This window comes from Gossypium hirsutum, chromosome D13 (assembly GCF_007990345.1).
Source record: "Gossypium hirsutum isolate 1008001.06 chromosome D13, Gossypium_hirsutum_v2.1, whole genome shotgun sequence".
Taxonomy (NCBI): Eukaryota; Viridiplantae; Streptophyta; class Magnoliopsida; order Malvales; family Malvaceae; genus Gossypium; species Gossypium hirsutum.
In genome coordinates this window covers 64426212-64449332 of record NC_053449.1, presented here as the reverse complement: position 1 = coordinate 64449332, position 23121 = coordinate 64426212, and the positions used below count along the sequence as shown (strand labels likewise).

Here is a 23121-nt window from a genome sequence, read left to right as displayed (position 1 = left end):
TTCAATGGGGACCATAATAATGTGTTTTTCCTACTATTTCCATAAGAGACAAACCTTAAAAATTAAAAGATTAATATACAATTTGGTACATGAATTTACTTTCAATGTTTTGTTTCGTATTTGTTTTTTTCCCGTCAAATTAATACTTGAAATTAGTTCTAATGCTTAATTTGGCATCCAAATAATATGTCATTATGCGGTCTAATAAATATTTGATACGCAAATCCAAATACTAAATTAAGCATTAAAGCTAAAATCAAGTGCTTAATTAGAAAACCAAAAACTCAACTATCAAATTAAAAAAAAAATATCAGTTTAAATATTGAATCCAAACTCAAGTACTAAATATAGACGAAGGCAAAGGGGTATTCAATGAAGAAGAAAAAAGTTAAGTACCAAATTAAACATTGAAGCAAACTTTAAAAATTTATCTGAGACAAAAAAATCAAATTGAAAAAAAGATAAGTACTAAATTGAACATAAAAGCTAAACTTAACTGCTTAATTGAGGGGAAAAAAATCAAATTGAAGAAAACTCAAACTAAGTGCAAGTATCAAATTGAATATTTTGAATCAAAATTAGGTACTAAATAGTATATTAACCCATAAAACCACCACTTGACAGTGACACAGACACTGTTCTTAAACAAGTAGCCAGCTATGGAAACACAGCCAAGAAAAAAAAGAAAGAAAGAAAGAAAAAAAGCTTATCTTTCTTAAAGAGAAGTATATAAAAAAGCTAAGCTTAAAAAAAAAAAATATGGGACCAACCCAACATTAATGCAATTCTTCCCACCTTCCTCTAAAAAAACCCCTCATTTTTTTTTCTCTCTTCTATTTTTGCAACTATCATCATTTATTCATATTCACTCACTACTGCTCTCTCAGGAAAAAAAAATTCAAGCTTTTTTGCTCCAATTTTCTAAAGAAAACCCCCAAATTTTCTTAAGTTTTTTTACTTTGATTCAGTGTTGGGTTTGGTTTGCAGCTAGAAAAAAGGTTTGTTTATATATATGTGTGTGTGTGTGTGTATGTATATGTATCATTTTTCTCCCTTTTGGGTGGTTTAGCTTATTGGGTATTCAGTAGTTTTTAAACTTTGAAATATGACAATATATGATGCTTTTTTATATAGAAATGGCTGATTTTTTTTTTTGCTTATTCAAAAACCCAGATCTGCTTCTTTTTCCTTGTTGAATTCTGGGTTGTTTTTTCTTCTTTTTTAAATAAACTAAAAGGCTCATATTTGTGCATGTTGTTGTTGTTTTTTATGACCCTTAATAGGAAGAGTTGAAGAGATAGTGGGGGTTTGATGGGGATTTGCTTAAGTGCTAGAATCAAAGCTGAGAGCCCAAATAACACAGGTATTTTTGAAATTTCCCGGAAAATCCTTAAAATTTTCCTTTTATGGCATCTTATCTATGTATTTATGTTTAAGTTGCTTTGATATTTTATTATTTGCTTTTAATTAAGTGTACTTGTTGTTTGTTCCCTTTTTTAGGTTTTTGGCTATGGTGGTAGGTAAATTGTTGTTTGAATTTTCAAGTTTGCAATTTAGGAATTTTTGAGGTCCCTTGAAGTTTACTTTTTTAACCAACTTTTTTATTAATTTTGCTTGAAAAATCTTATATTCCAAGGTTTAGTTTGTGAGGTTAAAGTGTAATTTCATCTTGTAGTAACTTATGATTTCATCTCTTTAACCAATGTGTTGGACCGGACTTTGTGTTTACAGGGTTGAGTTCGAACTATGTTAGTGGTGATACGAGCAGCAGGGTCTCGTCGGTTTCAGTGCCATTGACGCCTCGGAGTGAGGGTGAGATCTTACAGTGCACTAATTTGAAAAGCTTCAGTTTTGCTAATCTCAAAACGGCCACCAGGAATTTCCGGCCCGACAGTGTGCTCGGAGAAGGTGGTTTTGGGTCTGTGTTTAAGGGGTGGATCGATGAAAATTCGTTTAATGCTTCGAAACCAGGAACCGGCATTGTTATTGCTGTTAAAAGGCTTAACCAGGAAGGGTTCCAAGGTCACAAGGAGTGGTTGGTGAGTCCATTTTCACTCTTATCAGTTTCATATTTGTTCATTGACTGCTGATTGTATTATTTCGGGATCTAATTAACTTGCTTGCCTAAGACGATGAGATTAACCTGTGATCTATCTTTGATCTTGTAGGCTGAAGTGAATTATCTCGGACAGCTTTATCATCCAAATCTTGTGAAATTGATCGGATATTGCTCGGAAGATGAACATCGTATGTTGGTGTACGAGTTCATGCCTCGTGGCAGCTTGGAGAATCATTTATTCCGGAGTAAGTTTCTTTTTTTCTTTGCCACCCTCTCGGTTTTATCAAACAAAATTTTGCTTTACCGGGATTTCGTTGTCTCTACCAGGAGGTTCTTATTTCCAGCCACTTTCTTGGGATCTTCGGATGAAGGTCGCACTCGGTGCTGCTAAAGGACTCGCTTTTCTCCATAGTGCTGAAATAAAAGTTATATATCGAGACTTCAAGACTTCTAATGTCTTGCTTGATTCGGTACCTGAGTCTCCATTCTTTTACACTTCCCCCTATATGTTTTCATTCGATAATTTCCGTAAAGTTCGCCTTTTATCCACATTGCAGAACTACAATGCAAAGCTTTCAGATTTTGGATTGGCCAAAGACGGACCAACAGGTGACAAGAGCCATGTTTCGACCAGGGTAATGGGGACTTACGGATATGCTGCTCCCGAGTATTTAGCCACAGGTACTTTATTAACATATTCTCGAAGTGCTTGATTTAGTCTGGCTCAATCTTCTTTTCTCTGCTTCGATAAACCTTCGGAGCAGGGACGAAGACAAAGGGGTCAGGCAGTGGCCTCCCCCACCCCCCAAATGGTATATTTGCCATATAGTCCTTTAAATTTTTATTAAATTACATGTTAGTATAATGGTAAAATTGCACTTGGGCCCCCAATAATAATTTATGATTCATCTCTGGCCCCCTAAAGCAATTTTTTTGGCTTCGTCCTTGTTATGTTTCTTTTATTTACTTGTTTCTCGAACTGTAGGTCATTTGACTGCCAAGAGTGATGTTTATAGTTTCGGAGTTGTGTTACTAGAGATGTTATCCGGTCGCCGAGCGGTTGATAAAAATCGACCTTCTGGAGAGCATAGTCTAGTGGATTGGGCCAAACCTTACCTAGCCAACAAAAGAAAAATGTTCCGTGTGTTAGATTCCCGTCTCGAAGGCCAGTACTCGATGGAAGGAGCCTTCAAGGTTGCTACCCTTGCTTTACGATGCATTTCTACTGAACCCAAATTCCGACCGAGAATGAACGAAGTTGTAATAGTATTGGAACAACTCCAAAATTCCAATGAATCTGGAAGTAATCTGAGCAACAACACTAGCAGTACACCCCGGATACGTAGGCGAAGTGCAGACAATCCTAGTGGTGGAAGGAGTACTACTACTACGGCGTACCCTCGGCCATCGGCTTCGCCTCTTTATGACTGAAAATGAAAACTGAAGTTCTTCTCTGGCGGTTCCAGAATGATCTCTGCAACCCGAGGCATTCGGCATTTTATAACCTGTTAGTGTACAGTTTTGTTTAAAAATGGATGTAAAAAAAATCTATACAATTGCAAGTGCAAACCCTAGAAACATGGGTGTGTGTGTGCAATATTGTATTTATTTTTGAAAAGGTCTTGCTTTTTTTTCTAGCCATGCTTCGGACTCCATTTTATAATCAAATATTATTTTATTTTATTATTATGGGTAAATTGCATTCAAGTTTATTTACATTTTAGTCACTTAACTTCAAAAAATTAAAATCACTGTCATATGATTGTTTTTTGGGTACTATTTACGTTTATCGAAAGCTCTCTCTTCTCTTTGTTAATATAAGAGTGTCGTTAGATCTATTCGAAGCCATTCTTAAAAGGTTTTATCATAATAGATTATTGTGATTGTTAAACTTGAGATAATGAGGAGAAAGAGCATTTGAGACTTAACCTTTTGTGCATTACTAATGTGGTGGGTCTTTAAGAATTTTTGGTAGTATTTTTTGGTTGATCAGCGTTCATCATCAAGTTGATTTGATGATGACAAGGACATGATTTAATTTTCAACGATTTAATTAAGTTGATGCATCTCTGGATTGTTTTTGAATTATTCTAATGTTGCAATTATTTTTCGTTTATCTTTCTCCTTTTTTCTTAAATTACTTTTCAGACATGATATTTGTACATTAATTTGTAATAATTTATTTATTACTTGTACTATATGCCATGTCTTTGTATTATTGTTAGCCATGATTCCTATTAATAATAATATTTTGAAGGAAAATACCATACGAGTTCGAGTTTTGGACCATTTGAAGAAATAAACATTAACCCTAAAATGTAGCTTTTCTTTGAAAATAAACTATCTTTACAACAAAGTTTCAACAAAAGAAGAGTTGGAAGATACATAAATTATCCTCCGAACGTTTGAAGAATTACTCGTATCATATTGATATTCGAAGTACATGTATCTTTTGCAGCTGGGGAGTCGGACACGGAAAGGTCATCGTTACCAAGTTCTCACTAGCCCCGGCGTCCAATTTCTCCAATCTAACTTCCCGACCGATCGGTTTCTTAAACTAATTATTTCTTTGATTTCGAAAACCTTCTTCAAGTAATTGTGTCCTTGCTTTGTGGACTCGACCTCAGTCTCCACTTCGCTTTCTTCCTTTACATCTTCGTTCTTGCCGATCGGTTGAGAGATGGATTCATATTGAGATGAAGTCTCACTAATGATGTTGCCTAGCATCTCAACCACTTCACTCATTTTGGGACGGGGTTTAGGGTTTTTCATTAGACATTTGTTTGCTAGGGATGCTAGCTTCCGAGCCGATTTCAGGCAATACTGTCCTTCGAGGCGAGGGTCTACAATAAGGTGAAATTTCTTCGAATCTGATATGTAAGGTCTCACCCATTCTAGGAGCTTTTGTTCGCTTCGAGGTAGGTTTCTTTCTAAAGCTCGCCTTCCGGTGACGAGCTCGTATAGAACAACCCCGAAGCTCCAAACATCGCTTTTGGCAGTTAGCCTGCCGGTTTGCACGTACTCAGGGGCAGTGTAACCTACCGTGCCGACAACCTTAACAAACATTTTCCGAAACATCGTAAGACAAATGCAAGAACTAAGTTTCTTAAGACACAAGGCATCAAAATCTAAAACTTTCTAGGTTAACTTACTGCTGTCGAAACATGCCCAAATCCTTCGGGGGGTCCTTGCCGAGCCAGTCCAAAATCTGAAAGCTTTGCATTGAAGTCGTCGTCTAGTAGAATGTTCGATGTTTTGAAGTCTCTAAATATTAGCTGCAACCGTAAAGCACGATAAAATCACAAAGACAGGAACAAGATTCGCGTACGGAACGGAACAATCCCAAGATTTCAAGTTAAAAATGGGCATTATCGAGACGGTATATACCTGGAAATCCATTTCTTCATGCAGGTAAGCCAAACCCCGGGCAGCGTCTTGTGCGATACTCAACCTTGTCAACCAAGGCAACGGCGGCAACGGCAATGGAGTCCGAGCCAAAAGTCGATCCTCTAAGCTTTTGTTACGCATAAGCTCGTAGACCAGAAGTCTCTGAATCCCTCGCTCATCATCCTCGGCACAGTAGCCGATTAATCGTACAAGATTCGGGTGGTTAACTACGCCTAAAAAGTTCACTTCATTTATCCATTCCTTATGCCCCTGCATACTAGGAAATCAAAAACATGCCAAATCCCTCAAGATGTTAATAACAAATACAATAATGCTTAATACGTTCAATATTTAAAAATGTCAAATTTTACCATTAATCCCTATACTTGAATAAGTTTACAATTTAATCCTTACTTTTTCAATTTAAAAATTGTAATCTAAGTCAAAATTATCTTCATAAACAAATAATTATAAACTTAATAAGCATACTTGATAGAAAACAACCTTTTACTTAAATTAAAAAAAATTAAATTGAAAAGTATGAAATTTAATTTTGTAAAAAAAATAAATTTCAAATTTTTTGGAAGAATCTCGAAAGAAATTTATGTGATTGATGTAGATAGATTTATGATTTAATAAAAAGAACAAACATTTTCTAACATTATTACAAATTTTAATGATTTTGACATTTCCTTAATTTATAATAAATTATGAAGTTCGAAAAGCAAGATTCAGGTACAAATAATTATAATTGCGATTAAATTAAAGACATAAAGAAAGTGGAATCTTTTAAAACAGATAGGAAAAAAAAAGAACGTAAAATGGAAAACAATGAGGGGCAAAAAGGGAATATGCCTGGAAACCGTGACGATTAAGCTGTTTGATGGCCACGTCCAACTTTGAATAACGACCGCCGTTAACTTCATCGGAAACGTCAACGGCGCCTCTATAAACGCAGCCGAAGCCTCCTTCGCCTATCAAAAGGGCTCTGCTGAACCCGCGAGTAGCTGATTTCAGCTCCGCGAATGTAAAGACACGTAGATCGTTAGCTCGGCGTTGAGTCAGGAACTCACAGAAACTCGCCGCCGAGGCGAAGTCCCGAGTCGACTCGGAATCGAACTCGGAACGACGCGTGTCGGCGCTGCTTGACGCCACGCTTAAAGACCTAGTCCACGTCACCTTCGACGACATCCTCGAAACAACGCCTCCGCCGCCGCTGACATCTTCTCCTTCGTCACGACCCTCGCCGTTAGTGAAATGAAAACACTTCATAACCATACGAAATGCAGAGAGCTTCAAAACGGAGAAAACAAAAGAAGGATGGAAACTTTTTTTTTGAGGTCAAATGGGAGATGGCGAAGAGATCAACGAACTAAGGTTGGTTAATAATTATATTTTTTCTAGGTTAAATATTTATAAGTGTATTCTTTTTTTTTCTTTTTTAATGATACGAATATATTTACTAATACAATATCGGTAAAACCATTATTGGAATTAAATCGATTTGTCGGATTAATTGGACTGGAAACTAAACGATATATCACTCTAAATAAAAAAGATTGAACCAGTTTTTGAGTAAATTGTTCAGAATAGGGCTAAAAATTTATTGAACTTATCATTAAATCGTTTTTTTAATAAAACAGCATTAAGCGAAACTAATGAATCGATTTTTTTATTTATTAATATTTTTTTAATTTTTATGAATTATTAATAATTGATTTAATTAAAATAAGATAAGTCATTTGATCAGGTTGAATTGCCACAATTTAATCAATTCAACCTATTGTCCAATTTTAAAAACCTTACCCAAAACCCCTAAATACATGATATGTTTGAATTTACATTTTCTTAATTATTGCAACAATAATAATCAATGGCGGCAGATCTAAGGACTAAGTTATTTTTTGGGGGACTTGTAAAGTTTTCAAAAATTTCAAGAGTTTAGTGATATTTCTTTAAAAAAATTGGGGTCTGATTAAATTTTTAAAATTCTTGTGAGATTAATAAGAATTTTTAAGTTTTTGAGAGGTTAATTAAAATTTTTAAAAAATTCAAAAGAAAAATCGTAATTTTTGTTAAATCTTTTAAAAAGTCTACTTCTGATAATAACGACGATATCAACTGAATTAAGATTTAATCTACAATAAATATCAAACTTAGTATCCCTCTAATTTTATAACTTTTTGTATCAATCAGAAAAAACATAAAAGGAAAGAGTGAGTGGAGGTCCCATTGAGAATTTCACTTCCATTTTTAGATAAGTTTGTTGAATGGGTTTGGTGAGGTTGGAATTTGATGTGGGTGTTGTTTGGAATTTAGGATTTGGAAATTGTGGGGACCTTTTTGCTTTGTTATGTAAAATTTATTTGTATTTTGGTAGGTAGTTTGGTTTTGGATTAAATTAAATTTTATAGTTTCAAATCATTTTGAGTTTAGATCGTTTTACAATTAAATTATTTTAAATTTTGATCATTTAAAATTATCAGTTGGATTTTCAAAACGAGTCGATTCAAGTGTTTTATTTAAACATAATATTCGAGTTAAGGGCATTTTAAGTAGTACTATTAGTAGTAATTGTTGTTGTTTCAATTGTTAGCAAAAGTGTTCATAGATTAGGCCGGTTAATTTTCGTTTTAAAAAAAAAAGTTCAAGCTCAGTTCGACCTGCTCATATGGTTTGTTTCATTATTAAAAGAAAAGAAGAAATAATATTTTTATTTAAATTCCAATATAAACTATATTAATACTAATATATATTTTTATTTTGAACTATAAAAGCGCGTTAGGCCAACCACATCGGACCTTAAACACTACTGTTAAAATCATATTATTGACTTAAGGTAATCTTTTTCGTCCAATCACCGGAATCGATTTCAACATGTAATATAATTTTAAATTCCACTGTTCCATTATTATTTCCCATAATGAATCATAATTTTTTTTTATGAATTTATATTTGATGCATTATTAAATATTGCCAATAAATAAATAAACATATTTATATGTAAAATAAAAAATAAGAAAATAAGAGGTCAATTCCGGCAACATCGGTGAACCAAAAGCATGTGTAAAAATAAACATATATTGGCAAATTGCTTGAAAGGGACAATTTTTTGGCTGCCCAAATTTGATAATTTCGTTTGTGTTTCAAACATTGTGGATTTTTGGTCCCCACTTTGCTACATTAATATAAATTAAAGTTTGTACCAATATATATATAAATTAAAGAGGTAATTGCATCAGATTATGACCCTTATTTTAAATTAGTTCCTAAGCTTCAAATCATTCTGATTACATCCTAAACTATTGTATATATCAATTAGGTCCCTTTGTTACTAAATTTGTTGATTTTAATGATTTAAAATGAAATTTGTAAAATTGAATGTTTTAAAAATATAAATTTTGAAGTTTTCAAAACTTAAATGGAAGCTTTATCTTTTACTCTTTATTTTTAATTTTTACTTTTAAAAGTTACGTTACAACGTTTTATTTTTCTTTAATTTTTTATTTTAAATTTAGTAGCATAAAGTTTGATGTGGCTTTTATTGATTAATTTAATATATTTAATAACGAAAGACCCGATTTATATAATTTTGATAGTTTTGATATGTAATTAGAATATTTTAAAATTTGACAATCAGTTTAGAACGAGGGCCGTAATTGAAGATGTTTAGTGCAATTAATTCTAAATTAAATCATGGTACACCCACATTGCGAGTGAAAAAATTAAGATAACAAATATATTTATAAAAAATTAATGTAATAAATATATGATGTTTTAGTTGAAATAATAAAGTTAAAATATTAAAAACTATGGTGTTTTAAGTTCAAATTCCATCAAGTGTATTTCTTTGCATTTTGCCTAGATACGTAATGACAAAGATACCCTTATAGTAATGTTTCTTATTTTATAAAACAAATAAGTTTTTTTTATATAATTTTTTAATTGAGTTGAAACCCAATAGATGGGTGACACCAACTCAGTCAACATGATAAATTTATAATATTAAAAAAATGTAAAAATTAAAATTTTTTCATTCGTTAAAAGTATATATAATTTGAAACTAAATTTTACTTCAACAACTTTGGTATCATAATGTAATTTTCTTTTCTTTTATTTTCTTTTTTTAAATTTAGTGGTCTTTTTTATAAGACTTAATATAATATCTGGTACTTAAACTTGACATTTTTTCTTAATTTGGTACCTAAACTTTTTTTGGGCTCAAATTGGTACCTGAACTTGACATTTTTTTTCTAATTTGGTACCTAAACTTTTTTTTGGCCCAGTTTGGTATCTGAACTTGACATTTTTTCTTAATTTGGTACCTAAGCTTTTTCTGAGGTTTAAATTGGTACCTAAATTTATTAAATGTTATACAAATTACACAAAACACTATCTGTGTGTTTTTTTTTTGTTATGCTACAAAAATATTGTCAATATTAGAGAAAATTCATGTTAAAAAAATAGGTATTGAGCTACACTTAATGAATTAATATTTAAAAACCCAAATTAAAAGAAATTCATTATTTTCAATTAATAAATTAATTAATTAAACAAATAAAGCTAAAAGTAATTGAACATAAAAAATACAAAAAAATTATATTATCTATCACATGTCGGTCATATATTGATTATTTTTGCTAACTCATAAAAAATAACATTGTCAGTATATTGGAGTAATTCGTAAAAAAGTTTGACAAGTCCAAGTACCAATTCGAGCAAAAAAAATTAGGTACCAAATGAGGAAAAAGAGTCAAGTTCAAAGACCAAGTTAAAAAAATATGTCAAGTTCAAGTACTAAATATTATATTAAGCCTTTTGACAAATTGAGCATGTTATATTAATTGGAATAATAGAAAGTGTTTTTTTTTTAATTTGAAAATTTTAAATGTACTGGGTATTGAAAATTAATGTTTAGTACAGTTTTTTTTTAAATTTGAAATTCTAATTTAAATGGGTTGAGTTATTTTAGATTTTATTATGGTTTATGTCAGTGAATTCTGTCTAAATTTACTATAATTTATATTTTGATTTTAATTATATTGTGTATTATAAATTTAACATGTATTATTTATAATTATATAATTTTAAAAAATAATAATTTTGAAGTCAATTTTTAATTTTTATATATCAAGGCTGCTAAGAGATCATCATATATTAAAATAACTTACACTAATTTTTTATTTGAAAAATAATTTAGAATAGAAAACAACATCACAAGCAATAAATTTATGTAGAAAAGAAAATGGAAGACCAAAATGTAAATTTAAACAAAAATTATCAATTTTTTTATAATCTATATTAATAGCAGTATTAAATGAGGATAAAAGGGTTTATGGGTCGAGCCAAGGCTAGATTAGAAAAAAAAAAAGCTCAAACATGACTTAATTCAACTTTAAAATTTTAAATTGAAACCTGATTTATATATTTCAATTTAGATAATTTTCTTTGTACTTGATTAAGTGGAAAAGTGGAGAGACGGAAAGAGGAAGTGAAAAGTGGAAATAAAATAAAATTTGAGTGTAAAAAAAAAGAGATGGTCGTTTTCTATCCTAATGTATAAAAATAATATTTTTGAATTGAATTGATGAGAAGAGAGAAAATGTCAAAGGGGGATAGGAGCATCTATTGACAAAAGAATCACCCTAAGATGATCATCTCATGGCTATCGAGAATGAATCACATTAGTTGGTTCTATTTCTCAATCTTTCTGACTTGCTCCTACGGAACCAAGGCCGAAAAGATTAAGAAAAATCATGCATTCACAACCATTGATGAAGGATTCCACAAAAAGTTAAAGATTAGTAATCCGTTTTAGAATCGAGTGGGTTCGATCTTATACGTACACGAAGAAGGTAATAAAAAAATAGAAAGAATATAAGTTATTATTTACTTTTGAAACTTAGGAGTTGTGCTATATGAAAGTCTCATGCATGGCTTTGAATGAGAGAAAGAAATGGCAGTCAGAGACCGATTCTCATTAGGGCCTAGGGCCCTTGGCCTCCCAAATTTTTAAAAAAATTTTTAATTATACCCTCAAAATTTTTGAAGATTTTAATTAAACCCTCTAAAGTTTTTGAAATATATTATTAAACCTTTGAAAATTTTTAAATATTTCAATTAGGCTCTTCCATTTTTTTTGTAAATATTCACAAAACCTCTAAAATTTTTGAAGAATTTTTGAAAAAACTCATTAAAACCCTCAAAAATTTAAAAAATTATAATTAACCCCAAAACTTAATGCTAAATTTCACCACTAGTGACGGTTATAACTACTCATTGGAATGCCAATTAAAACTTAAGAAACATCTGATAAAATATTATAACTCGCGATATTTGATCAGCATGTTTCGATTTACTTATTTTTAAGTTGATAAGAATGTACCATGATATTAATGATAAAATTTTAGAGAAAAATACTAAATGTGCCAACAAATGGATAAATAAATTTTAATCTTCAAAAATTCTAAACTAAGTCCTCGTAAGCTTAGAATAAAACAAAAAATTCATCTTTTAGTCCCTCATTTTCTTTAGTTTTGCATTTTTAGTACCTTTTAATGTTTACAATTTCCAAAATACTCTAAAAATCAACTCACCTTTTGAAAAAAAAAATCTTCTGCATTCAATCAACATAATAAAAAATGAAAATCGTTAATAAAAAGATTTATTAATTTTTTTAATACCGAGATAACTCAATTGAGTTAGAATTTAATATAAGAGTCAACTAATTCTTTTGGTTTTTTTATAAGGAAACAAAAAATCCTCCACATTGATGATTTCACGAAATACCTCCCAATCTCCATATTCCACGCTTTCGTACGGATCCCACCGTACCATCCCAACTAACCAACCGCATTACACTCGCCCTTAAAGCCACTTGATTAAAAATCAAAGCCCTTATTTGGATCTAAATCGCGAGTACATGGTTTTAACATACTCTCGAGAAGCCGTCTGACCCAGGAGAAATTGAAACGACAAATTTGTTGCCAACCGCGTATTGGCATTTGAGAGTCGTACTGTTCTTCACTTATTCTGGTAAGCAAAGCGCAGACAATTTTTTCTCAATTAAAAAAAAAAAAAGATTTTCATCGCTTTGTTTTTTTTGTTGTAACTCTAGGTTTTTCAAGGTTTTCAGTGTTCCACGGCGGTGATTTTGCGACGACGGTGATCTGTTTTCAAGCTTCTTGCCAAAGTTTCGTCAACGAATCATCGTCTTTGTAAGGTAAGTCATTACTGTTTGTTGCGTTTTTTTTTTGAATAGTGCCTTTTTGCTTAACGTATTGTATATCTGTGTGTGTGTGTGTTTACTCTGTTTGGCTTTAACGAGATAGTGAAGGAAAAGGAGAAGGAAAATGTCGATACATGATATATATGTGCTTGCTCTGTTTGGCTTTGACGAAAGTGAAGGAAAATGTTAATGTATAACTTCATTTTTTTTGTTATGAACACTGACGTTTCTTTTACCATAGGTTGGATTCACTTGCTATTTAGTTTAACAATTTAATCATTGAGTTTATCAATTATAATGTTATTCATCATATATGTGAAGTTTCAAATGGATGCAATATTTCTATTATATTAATGGACAATCGAAAATCACATATTCACCGAATGAAAGTTTTTTTATATCAAACCAATAATTAGACATTTTTAATCTATTTAAAATTCTACATGTGTCTTCCACTTTAGGAAGATGAAGTTTGACACTAGTGAAAGTTTACCCTCTTGTATATATTTGCTCTGTTCATTGAAAAGTCCTCTAGTTTACTTAATTTGGCTGTTGAATGCTTGTTAGAAATGAAATGACAATTGAATTTAAGTTTGTAGCTGCTTCATATGTTTCAATTTTTGCATTTTCTTTACTATGCTCTGCTTGTATATGATTTTATTTGCTGAAGATGTGGCTTTTTGTCATGTATATATATAGTTTCTAAGAAGCTGAGGCCTAGTAATGGTTTCAAAAGTTTCTTTTATGCTTTGCTTTTATTATAATCAGACACTTCACTTTCTTCAGAAGGGTAAACTTTTGAAATCTGTTAATGCATTTAAGGAATTTTCAAAAGTTTACTAAAGATGTGTAATGCTTTAATTTTGAATATAGGATTTCATGGAATTATTAGACTTTGAGCTAGGTACTTGTGTTTTGAATAAGGACTATCTTTAGTGAATGGTCATTGGTTCGTGCACTTATGGGTGGCAAATTTTGAGATGCTATGGAATCCACTCGTCACATTTAGTCATTATACTGCATCATATCTGCATATACTTTCTAGTTGTTTACAAACTTAAAAATGTGTATATTTTTATTTCGTGATGACCAGATGTTTGTTCATCCATGGAAGGGCATCATTGCCAATATTCCAACAACATTGCAAGATGGAAAACATGTAGGGGAAAGTGGAAGGAAACTGAGGGAGGATTTGGCAAAAAAGGGATTCAATCCATTGAAGGTTCAACCTCTTTGGAACCGACACGGTCACTCAGGATACGCCATAGTAGAGTTCAATAAAGAATGGGATGGTTTTAACAATGCCATCATGTTTGAAAAGAGTTTTGAATTGGACCGTTATGGAAAGAAGGATTACTACTCATCCCGGAGGAAAAAAGACAAATTGTATGCATGGGTTGCTCGTGAAGACGACTACTACTCTGGTGGAATGATTGGTGAATATCTTCGTAGGAACGGAGACTTGAAGACCGTTTCGAGCAAAGAAGCCGAAGATCGAAGGAAGACCTCAAAGCTATTGACAACACTAAACAATACCTTGGAGACCAAGAATCAACGCCTTCAGGAAATGCAGAACAAATTCAATGAAGTGAGTAGCTCAATGAGTACATTGATGTGGCAAAAAGATGACATGATCAGAGCTTATAATGAAGGTATGCTACAATCCTAGTTTCTAAAAGGGATTTAAATTCAATTTATACTATTCTAATTGTTAACGGGTTATAGTTTATAATGTGTAGAGTGTAAAAAGATGCAGGAGAATGCTCATAATCATTTCAAGCAGATTTCTTTAGAACATGAGAGGAATGCAAAATGTATTCTAGACCAGAAAAGAGAATTAGAGCAGCGTGAGAAGGAATTGTTGCAACGGGAGGCTCAAAATGAAACTGAGACCAAAAAACTTCAGCACGAGAAGATGATAGTATGTTGAACATATTTAAAATAGTGTATCAAAATTTTAAACACATGTACCGATATTTTTTGATACCTTAGATACAAGTTGTCCAATATAGTAGGTATAGCAATTAGTCCTTTTATCTAAACCATAATAACAAAAATTGATTTAGTGAACCTATCATATTACTTCCTATCTATACAAATCAAAATATTCATAAATTGTTTTGGCAGAACGAGAGAGCAGCCTTGGAACAAAAGAAGGCTGATGAAACTATGTTCAAACTGGCTGAAGAGCACAAGGTATATCTTTGGTCTTCATATTGTGTGCTATTTTCAATTTCTAGAATCTCTTACATTTACCATTTATTTATTTTCCTATGTCAGAGAGATAAAGAGAAACTTCGCAGAGAAATCATTAAGCTAGAAAAGCAACTTGATACTAGACAAGGATTAGAACTTGAGATACAGCGTTTGAGAGGGGCTTTACAAGTGATGGAGCACATGAATGGTGATGGGGATGCAGACACAAAGAAAAGGATGGAGGTAATTCAAGATGAACTGAAAGAGAAGGAAGAAGAACTGGAAGACTTGGAAGATCTTAATCAAGCTCTTATCATCAAGGAACGCAAAAGCAATGATGAGTTGCAAGATGCCCGAAAAGAGCTAATCACTGTAAGTATATGTTATATTCCCCTTTTTTCTTTTCTTAGAAAACGTGTATAAAAGCTAACCACTGGCATGTTATATTACTTGAGATACGACCTTTCACATACATGTCTGTGTCTAACAGTGGCGTTCAAGCCTCTCGTAATATAACTTGCATGCAATACTTAATTTCAAAAATAATAGTAATGTTGAACATCAAAAAATTTCTGAGTTTGTGTTTTGAAGCGATGGAAAAAGGGTTAGCTATTTAATATTTATTGTCCTTTAAAACATTCTGAATTTTGGTTTTGTCTTTTTTGTTTCAGTCACTTTAAAACACGACAAGTTAATTTTTAACGTTCAATCTCACTATAGTGTGTAAAATTTTACCTTTTTTGCTTCAAAATCACTTTTATAGTAATGGAATTAGTTTAGTTAGATGAAGAACTTACATGCATCAACTTGCCTTTGCATATTTTGAAGAAAGATAGAAGCTTAACAAGTGCTTTCTATATATATATATATACGGTGTCCATGAATTTTGCAAGAGATTTTTGTGTTACTTGATTTTTGTTTCACAGGCATTTAAAGATGTTTCCACCAGAGCTCATATTGGTGTCAAGAAAATGGGAGAAGTGGACATTAAACCCTTCTTAGTTGCTGCCAAAAGAAAATACTCAGCTAAAGAAGCTGATGTGAAATCAGCAGAGCTATGTACACTGTGGCAAGACTATCTTAGAGATCCTAGCTGGCATCCTTTTAAAATCCTCAAAGACAAGGAAGGAAATTGCAAGGTAATTTTTTCTCTCTATATTTTACACCCATTCAATTTCCCCCTCTTTAATAACTGTTGTTGCTTGACTATCTTTATCCTTATTTGTCCTTAAGGTGTAACAATAGGGAAATGATCAGTTTATCCTATCTTTCTTATTCGGATTCAGATAAGTGTCAAGACGGGCAAAGTTAGAAATTTTATTTTGTGGGTGTGAGATAAAATTATAAAATTTTGGAGGAGCCAAGGTTAACTTTTATGTTAAAATGTTCAAATTACATTATTAATTTTTTTGAGGGGCTAAAAATGCAAAAAATTCATTTATTCAAAAACAAAAGGACTTAATTTGCATAATTTATATTATGGGAGGGGCTAAATGAATATTTCCCCATTTAACAAAAGGGTGTCAGTTGCGAATATGCTTATTTTTCAAATAAATTCTGATATTTTCGAAGGATAATACCTTTATACTTGTATCTAAGTAACATACTGAATTTGTTGCCGTATGACGTTGGCTTGTCTTTAGACTTGTTTAGTGGCCGGATTACTTTCTTGAGAGGTCTAACTTGCTTGGGCCGTGTTTGGACAAGGTGTCAGAGTTTGGGCAATTCCCTACTCATACTGCCCCGAATATTAATATAAAAATATGATCTAAAAAATTTTCGGACATCCATTATTTAACTTATCAAGTTGTCTTGCTCTTATGACTTAACTTTATTCTCTCTATAGGCTAAAAAATAGTGATTTTTCTTTTACAGGAAATACTTGATGAGGAAGATGAAAAATTGGTCGAACTCAAGACAGAGCTCGGCGACGAAGCATACAATGCTGTGACGATGGCATTGAAACAGATGAACCAGTACAATCCGAGCGGCAGATACGTAGTACCGGAACTTTGGAATTTCAATGAAGGAAGGAAGGCAACATTAACTGATGGAGTGCAACATTTACTGAACAAATGGAAACTGCATAAGCGTAGGAGATACTAAAATTTCTTCATCAATTTTCTTTCACTGAAGGATCATTTTGCAAATCTTCGAAAAAAAGGTAAACTTATACTGCAAGACAGAGAAAATGTGTTAATTCTTCCCCCAAGTAAACTAAGTTGAACGTACTTTTTTGTTTTAAGAAGTTTGATTAGGTTTTTACTAGTTCGAGCTCCAACTTAATATACTTGAATTAGTCAATGATTGAGCTTGGATTAAATTTCAAACTCTTTTTTCGAGTGGAACTGTATTTAGCTTATTTGAATTTTTTTTGGAGTTGAATGGTATTAGAGGTAAAAGTTAGGAGTGTAAAAGAATTGTTCTCAAGCAAACAAAGCTTTGTTTGCATTTGTTTGTTTATTTTTAAAGTTGTTTATGTTCGGTTCGTATTCATTTAAATTTTTAATATTATATTCGAACTTTACTTATTATTTAGTATATTCAAACTTGGTTCTCTAACGTTTGTAAATATATAAATTATTTGAACTCAAAATAATTTAGTTTCATACTTAAATGATTATAATCGAAAACAATTCAAATTTGAATTGATGAACACGAAATAACACTGAATCCAAAATTTATCTCACTCGAAATGAATCAAAATTTTTAAAATTTAAATTAATACACATATAAATCAATCTAATTGAAAACCAATTCAACCGGGATCCCATTGACTATACTCATTGCTTTCTAACCAATTAAAAAGATTAAGATTGAAAATGGCACTCGACCTTGGTCTTGATATATCCTTAAATCTTTTTAATTGGTTTTCAGATCAAATTAGGTCCGAATCAGGTTGGAAATAGCAAGTGACAGCATGGCATGGTGGTTCTTTGCCAGTCTTGGCCTTGACCTGATATATCATTAACATAATTGGAACTTGACTTGATCTGAAAATAAACTTGATTCATTTAACACTCACAAACATATAAATTATTTGAACTCAGAATAAATTAGTCTTAAACATAAATGATTAGAACACAAAACAATTTAAATTGGAAATGACGAATTAGAAGTAACCTTAAATCCAAAATTTATCTAAATCGAAATGAATCAAAATATTTGAAATCTGAATTAACACCATCTAAATCAGTCTAATTGAAAACCAATTCAACATGTCCAATTGACCAGACTCATTGCTTTCTAACCAATTAAAAATATTAAGATTGGAAATGGCAAGCCGCAACAAAGCGGTGGCGGTCCTTTGTCTGTCTCAACCCTGACTTGATATACCCTTAACATAATTCAAACTTAATTTGATTTGAAATAAAATATTAATTCAACGGCTTCAAATCTAACCTGAAAATTCAAAATTATACTCAACTCCAATACGATATTCATAAGTTTTTATTTTTATTTTTTTATTGAAATGGAATAATAATTTTATTTTTAAAGATGTTATTAATTGTTTTTAGGTATAATTATATGATATTCCACTGAAATTGCTTGTGTCCCAATTTTTTATATATTTATTTTTAAAATATTTTACTATATTTTATAGGATACTTTCATTACTTCAATTCTATCTGTGGAGTTTAAAAAATTCAATGAAAGTGTACCAAATATTTTTCATAATTATACTACAAATATAAATATAAATTTCATTCTCATATAGTTTAAACTAATATATATATATATATAAAAGATTATTTTGATAATTATCTCAAGATAGATTGAGATAATTTTTTTCTATACTTGACATCCATCTTACTTGACTAATTGAAGAATTAGATATGTTTTCAAAATCAAATTCTTTTTTAAAAATTCAATCCTAACAACAAATTGTAGATATGAGCAAAATTTGATTCGATTAGAAAAAATTGAAAAAAAATTGATTTTTGAGTTAATCAAATTGAGTTATTCAAACTATTCGAGTCAACTCGAATAAGTAATTCGAGTTTCGAATTCGAATCGAATTGAGTTTTATAGTTCAAATAATTTGAATAATTCAAATAATAAATTGATGTAAATACTTTTTTGGTTACTGTCTAGTTTGAAAATGAGCAAATTGATCTCATTCTCAACAAAAATTATAAAAAAATAAATTCAAAATAATTTTTAAAATTTAAAATATTTATAAAAATTCTAAATTTTATATTTTTAAAAATCCTAAAATTTTAAAAAAAAATCTAAAAAATATATAAAGAAAATTTAAAAATTAAAAATGATCTAGAACAATAATTTTGGAACCTATATAAATTAATTAATGATTTAAGTTTATCATAATAAAATATTTATTATTGTTTTGCTTTGAAAAAGTTTATATATATATATGGTTTCAAAATTATTAGCTCTAACATGAAAATGTTTAATTTTTTAATTTAACTCGAACAATTCCACTTGATTCTACTCGATTCGAAAAGATTTCAAATAAAGTTAGAATGATAAAATAGGACTCGTCAACTCGATTAACTCGAAAATTTTCACTCAATTTGACTCAACTCGATCAAACGTTCACCCCTATCAAATTGGATCGGATTCAAGCCATCAAATCTGTTTTTATTTCCATTAAATATTAAAATTTACGAATTTTTCTAGTACAAAATCAGCCAAAGCCTATAGATAATAGCTGTAGGTTGTAGTTTTTTTCTTCTTTTCCCTCAGTTTTTTCTTTCTCCCCGTGATCATCTTTTCTTCAATTTGACCTTTTTGTTGTCCTTTTTTATTAACTATCTGCCACAAAAAAATTGGATGATTTATAGGTTTCATGGTTACTTTTCTTCTTCAGCAGTACTTGTTTTTATTGTTGAGGATGGGATTGGGTCGGACTTCCAATATCTCAGGTATTGTTTTTAATAAGAATTTTGTTTTCCATTTCTGTCGAGGGCTTAAAGAGGCAATAAGTTTATAACACAAAAGTGTCGAGTGTTTGCAAATGCGGCATCATCAAGATTCATAGAAAATTTTCCTAAGAGCCTGTTTGGATGCCTAGAAAGTTTTCTTGAATCTTGATGATGCTGCATCTGCAATTATATTGGCTATCTTTCCCTTTTTTTTCCATTTTCCACCGTTTTAATCAAGGAGATGCCACAAGGTAATATTATAATTTCATTATTCCTTGTTCAATCACGGTTTTATATATATATATATGATTAATGAAGATATTTTTATATTCAACAGATTATGTTACACTTGAAAAAATTGTATTACATATTTAGACATATTCAATTGAGTTTTTGTCTAGTTAAATCGTGACATCAACTCAAATAAATATGTACTTAGATATTTATATTAATGTATTTGATTTATTTAGGTTAAAGTCTCATCACGTGTGAGTTCAATTTGGATTTATTTGAGTTATCAAATTGATTGCATCCTGTAAATAAGTACATGTGGTCGGTTGGGTTAGTTCAGTTTTTTAATATATCAAGAACCAGGGTTAAACCGATTAAACCATTAAAATTGGATAAATCAAACCAAATTTAGACCCAAAACCTATTAAACAAACCAAAATTTCGATTCGGTTCGGTTCAGTTCGTCAAAATTTTTTTTCAAGAGATAAATATCAAAACTATAAATTTTGGTCAAATGTGTAATGTTATGCATGAACTGTGATTTTGTGCAATTTTATACATGGTATTTTAATTTGATTCAGTTTTTACAAATCACTAAAGCAATTATCGATATAGCACCATTTTACATTTACATGTTGCATATACAAATAATTATATTTATCTAATAAGAAAAGAAAGTTATGTATTTATTTCTTTAAATTTGTATAGTTGGAACCTTATGTGTTGGCATGATGGCTAGAGTATTCATTGCTCTAGATGTGGCCTGCGTTCGAGTCGTGCTAGATGCGTTGCTATATTAGGGTTTTGCTCTCCTTTTGTAATTTATCAAAAAATATATATTGTATAGTTGAATCACAATGAAATTTTCATGTGTACATTTGAACCACAATCAAAGTTTCATATATATAATTGAACCAAATCAAAGTTCAAAGTTCATTTATAAAACCCTACATAAATCGGGTTTCTTTTTCCAATTAAACTCTAGGATATCTTAGTATGATTAGACCTCTAATCTTAGCCTATTTAAAGGGGCCTGTTTTGAGGAAGTCAATTAAGAGAATTAAATATGTAGTACTACAAGATTTTTCTTTTAGGGGCGACAAGATATAGTTTCAGATGAGTTTTTTGGTGAGAGTTTTCGTGATAATTGTGAAGAGAACTTTGTACCCTTTTTTTAGAGAACTCTATCAGAGTTAGGGTTTTATTTTTCGGGGTTTGAGTTTGTATGTCTAGTACATTTAGGTTTAGTTTCTCTATATTGTACTCTTGTTTGTTTACTCATTTAGTGAAAAACCAAAGTCTTCTTTACATGTGGTTTTTATCCTCTTCAAAGAAATTTCCACGTAAAATATTTGTATTCGATCTTATTTACTTTTTCTATTTTGTTGTTTATACAGGTTGATCCCAACATCTATATTAAATACATAATTCATATCCAACACGAATAAATTGAGATTTTTTTTATTTTTAAATAAAATTAAACTTTTAATCTTATTTTGATAATGGATCAAATTTGTACCCAAAACTTGGTGTACTATTAGAACATTTTGGGCCTAAATTATCAAAACAATTATTTGGCAGCAATGTTAGGTCTAAATACCAAAATCAAAATGGAACAACTGAGTCCACGGATTTAATTGATTCCTAAAAAGTATATTTCAATGATTTTTATTTATAATTTTTAAATATATTTATAAATATTTTCCTACCCAATTTAATTACCGCTACCACTAAGTTAATTAATCGAGATAACTGATCGAATCGATATGTTAAATCGATTTGATTATTTTACTTATAATATCGTGATTGGTAGGTTATTGGATATTTTTCACTGAAATTAAATTTTTTATTTTTTAAATCGAATTAACCGATTGCTCGTTTTCAAAATTTGTTCTAATTTTTTTTAAATGTTGTTTATAGATTCTGGTCATATCTACTCTTATCTAGCACCTCTTCCCAACCCATAAATAGAAAAATAATATATTTCAACGCATTCGAACTCACGTCCTCTTACATTAATAATAATGCCCAAACCGATCGAGCTAAGATTCAATTAGGATATTTGAATATTTTTATGTAAAGAAAACAAGGTGAACATGGAGCAAACAATGTGAAAATGTGAAAGTTTTTTTTCTTTATTTTACATTGAGTTAGGTTTCCCACATAATTTTATGGCATCTTTGACCTATTTTTGAAGTGTACTTAAAATAAATTTTAGTAATTTATTTATTTGTAATATTTAAAGTATTATATATTCACATAAATATTAGAATATTCATGTATTTTAATTTTTTTTATTTCAAAATAAAATAAAATAAAAATTTGAAGGGTGCCCATGCTTGTGCACGTCACATGTTTCCATGTGGAAATCCCAAGTGTTTGATAATTAAATAGATTAACTTTGAACATTATATTAAAATTTTAATACGAATTAATAAAAAACATTAAATTAATACGATAAACAGTGTAATAAATTAAAATATGCTACACTTATATTCATTGTAATTTAAAATTTAAATAATTTTTACAATATGTACATATATTCAATCAATAAAAAATATAAACATTGTATAAATAGTGAAACCACAACACACCATGTGATTTCATTTTGACCCATCCTTACACTATGTTTGACCAATATTGAAATTTATATAATTTGTAAAACAAAAGGAAAGAAAATAAGGACCAAGTTAAAACAGAAAAGAAATTTTGGTCACCCAACTGTTAATTTTTTCAATTTAGTCGCCCATCCTGTTGAATTTTCTAATCACTCTTGACATTAGCTCAGTATTGAAAGTCTAATCTGAGTTTGAAAACAAATTTCTCCTCAGGAGGATAGATGGAGCAATTCAGGTGAGATCCAATGTAGATTTAACTTTTTATTCACTCGTGGGATCTGGGCGGTTCAGGGGGGACCACCACGACTCCTCTCTTCTCGATAATCCATATACCCCTTATCAGTATATGGATAGCTATCTCTCGAGCACAGGTTTAGGTTTGACCTCAATGGGAAAAAAAATGGAGCACCTAACAACGTATCTTCACAAACCAAGAACTACGAGATCGCCCCTTTCATTCTGGGGTAACAGAGGGATCGTACCATTTGAGCCTTTTTTTTTATGCTTTTCTCGAAG

At 30.7% G+C, this 23121-nt stretch overlaps 3 protein-coding genes across 4 annotated transcripts; 2 read left to right on the top strand and 1 right to left on the bottom strand.

Annotated features, from left to right (window-relative positions):
• The first annotated feature begins 687 nt into the window (after window positions 1-687).
• On the top strand, window positions 688-3742 carry LOC107933536 (probable serine/threonine-protein kinase PBL10). Its single transcript, XM_016865804.2, has 7 exons — window positions 688-998; window positions 1284-1363; window positions 1732-2039; window positions 2169-2304; window positions 2387-2529; window positions 2617-2740; window positions 3045-3742. Exons 2-7 carry the CDS (start codon window positions 1312-1314, stop codon window positions 3488-3490), a joined length of 1209 nt encoding a protein of 402 aa, XP_016721293.1. The 5' UTR covers window positions 688-998; window positions 1284-1311; the 3' UTR covers window positions 3491-3742.
• A 622-nt stretch (window positions 3743-4364) lies between these two features.
• On the bottom strand, window positions 4365-6842 carry LOC107933616 (serine/threonine-protein kinase PCRK1). 2 transcript variants are annotated; one of them, XM_016865907.2, is made up of 4 exons: window positions 6302-6842; window positions 5447-5716; window positions 5212-5334; window positions 4365-5113 (listed from the first exon to the last, which is right to left on the bottom strand). In XM_016865907.2, the coding sequence occupies exons 1-4, from the start codon at window positions 6722-6724 to the stop codon at window positions 4547-4549; spliced, it is 1383 nt and encodes a 460-aa protein (XP_016721396.1). In that variant the 5' UTR covers window positions 6725-6842; the 3' UTR covers window positions 4365-4546. The 2 variants fall into 2 exon arrangements, with proteins under 2 accessions (XP_016721396.1, XP_016721475.1); XM_016865986.2 differs by having other exon boundaries at window positions 5447-5723; window positions 6302-6840.
• Window positions 6843-12374: 5532 nt separating this feature from the next.
• Window positions 12375-17366, top strand: LOC107933763 (factor of DNA methylation 4). The gene is made up of 8 exons (XM_016866077.2): window positions 12375-12481; window positions 12564-12668; window positions 13768-14326; window positions 14414-14595; window positions 14802-14870; window positions 14955-15242; window positions 15797-16009; window positions 16746-17366. Exons 3-8 carry the CDS (start codon window positions 13768-13770, stop codon window positions 16974-16976), a joined length of 1542 nt encoding a protein of 513 aa, XP_016721566.2. The 5' UTR covers window positions 12375-12481; window positions 12564-12668; the 3' UTR covers window positions 16977-17366.
• The last annotated feature ends 5755 nt before the right edge of the window (window positions 17367-23121 follow it).

Bases quoted from the DNA above. Each gene is read 5' to 3' on its own strand.
- LOC107933536 (XM_016865804.2), top strand. From the start codon at position 1,312: ATGGGGATTTGCTTAAGTGCTAGAATCAAAGCTGAGAGCCCAAATAAC. The intron at 2,040-2,168 runs GTGAGTCCATTT...TTGATCTTGTAG, and splicing joins AAGGTCACAAGGAGTGGTTG to GCTGAAGTGAATTATCTCGG. The intron at 2,305-2,386 runs GTAAGTTTCTTT...TGTCTCTACCAG, and splicing joins GGAGAATCATTTATTCCGGA to GAGGTTCTTATTTCCAGCCA.
- LOC107933616 (XM_016865907.2), bottom strand. From the start codon at position 6,724: ATGGTTATGAAGTGTTTTCATTTCACTAACGGCGAGGGTCGTGACGAA. The intron at 5,717-6,301 runs GCATATTCCCTT...CCTAGTATGCAG, and splicing joins TTAATCGTCACGGTTTCCAG to GGGCATAAGGAATGGATAAA. The intron at 5,114-5,211 runs GTAAGTTAACCT...ATGTTTGTTAAG, and splicing joins TTGGGCATGTTTCGACAGCA to GTTGTCGGCACGGTAGGTTA.
- LOC107933763 (XM_016866077.2), top strand. From the start codon at position 13,768: ATGTTTGTTCATCCATGGAAGGGCATCATTGCCAATATTCCAACAACA. The intron at 14,596-14,801 runs GTATGTTGAACA...TTGTTTTGGCAG, and splicing joins TTCAGCACGAGAAGATGATA to AACGAGAGAGCAGCCTTGGA. The intron at 14,871-14,954 runs GTATATCTTTGG...TTCCTATGTCAG, and splicing joins AACTGGCTGAAGAGCACAAG to AGAGATAAAGAGAAACTTCG.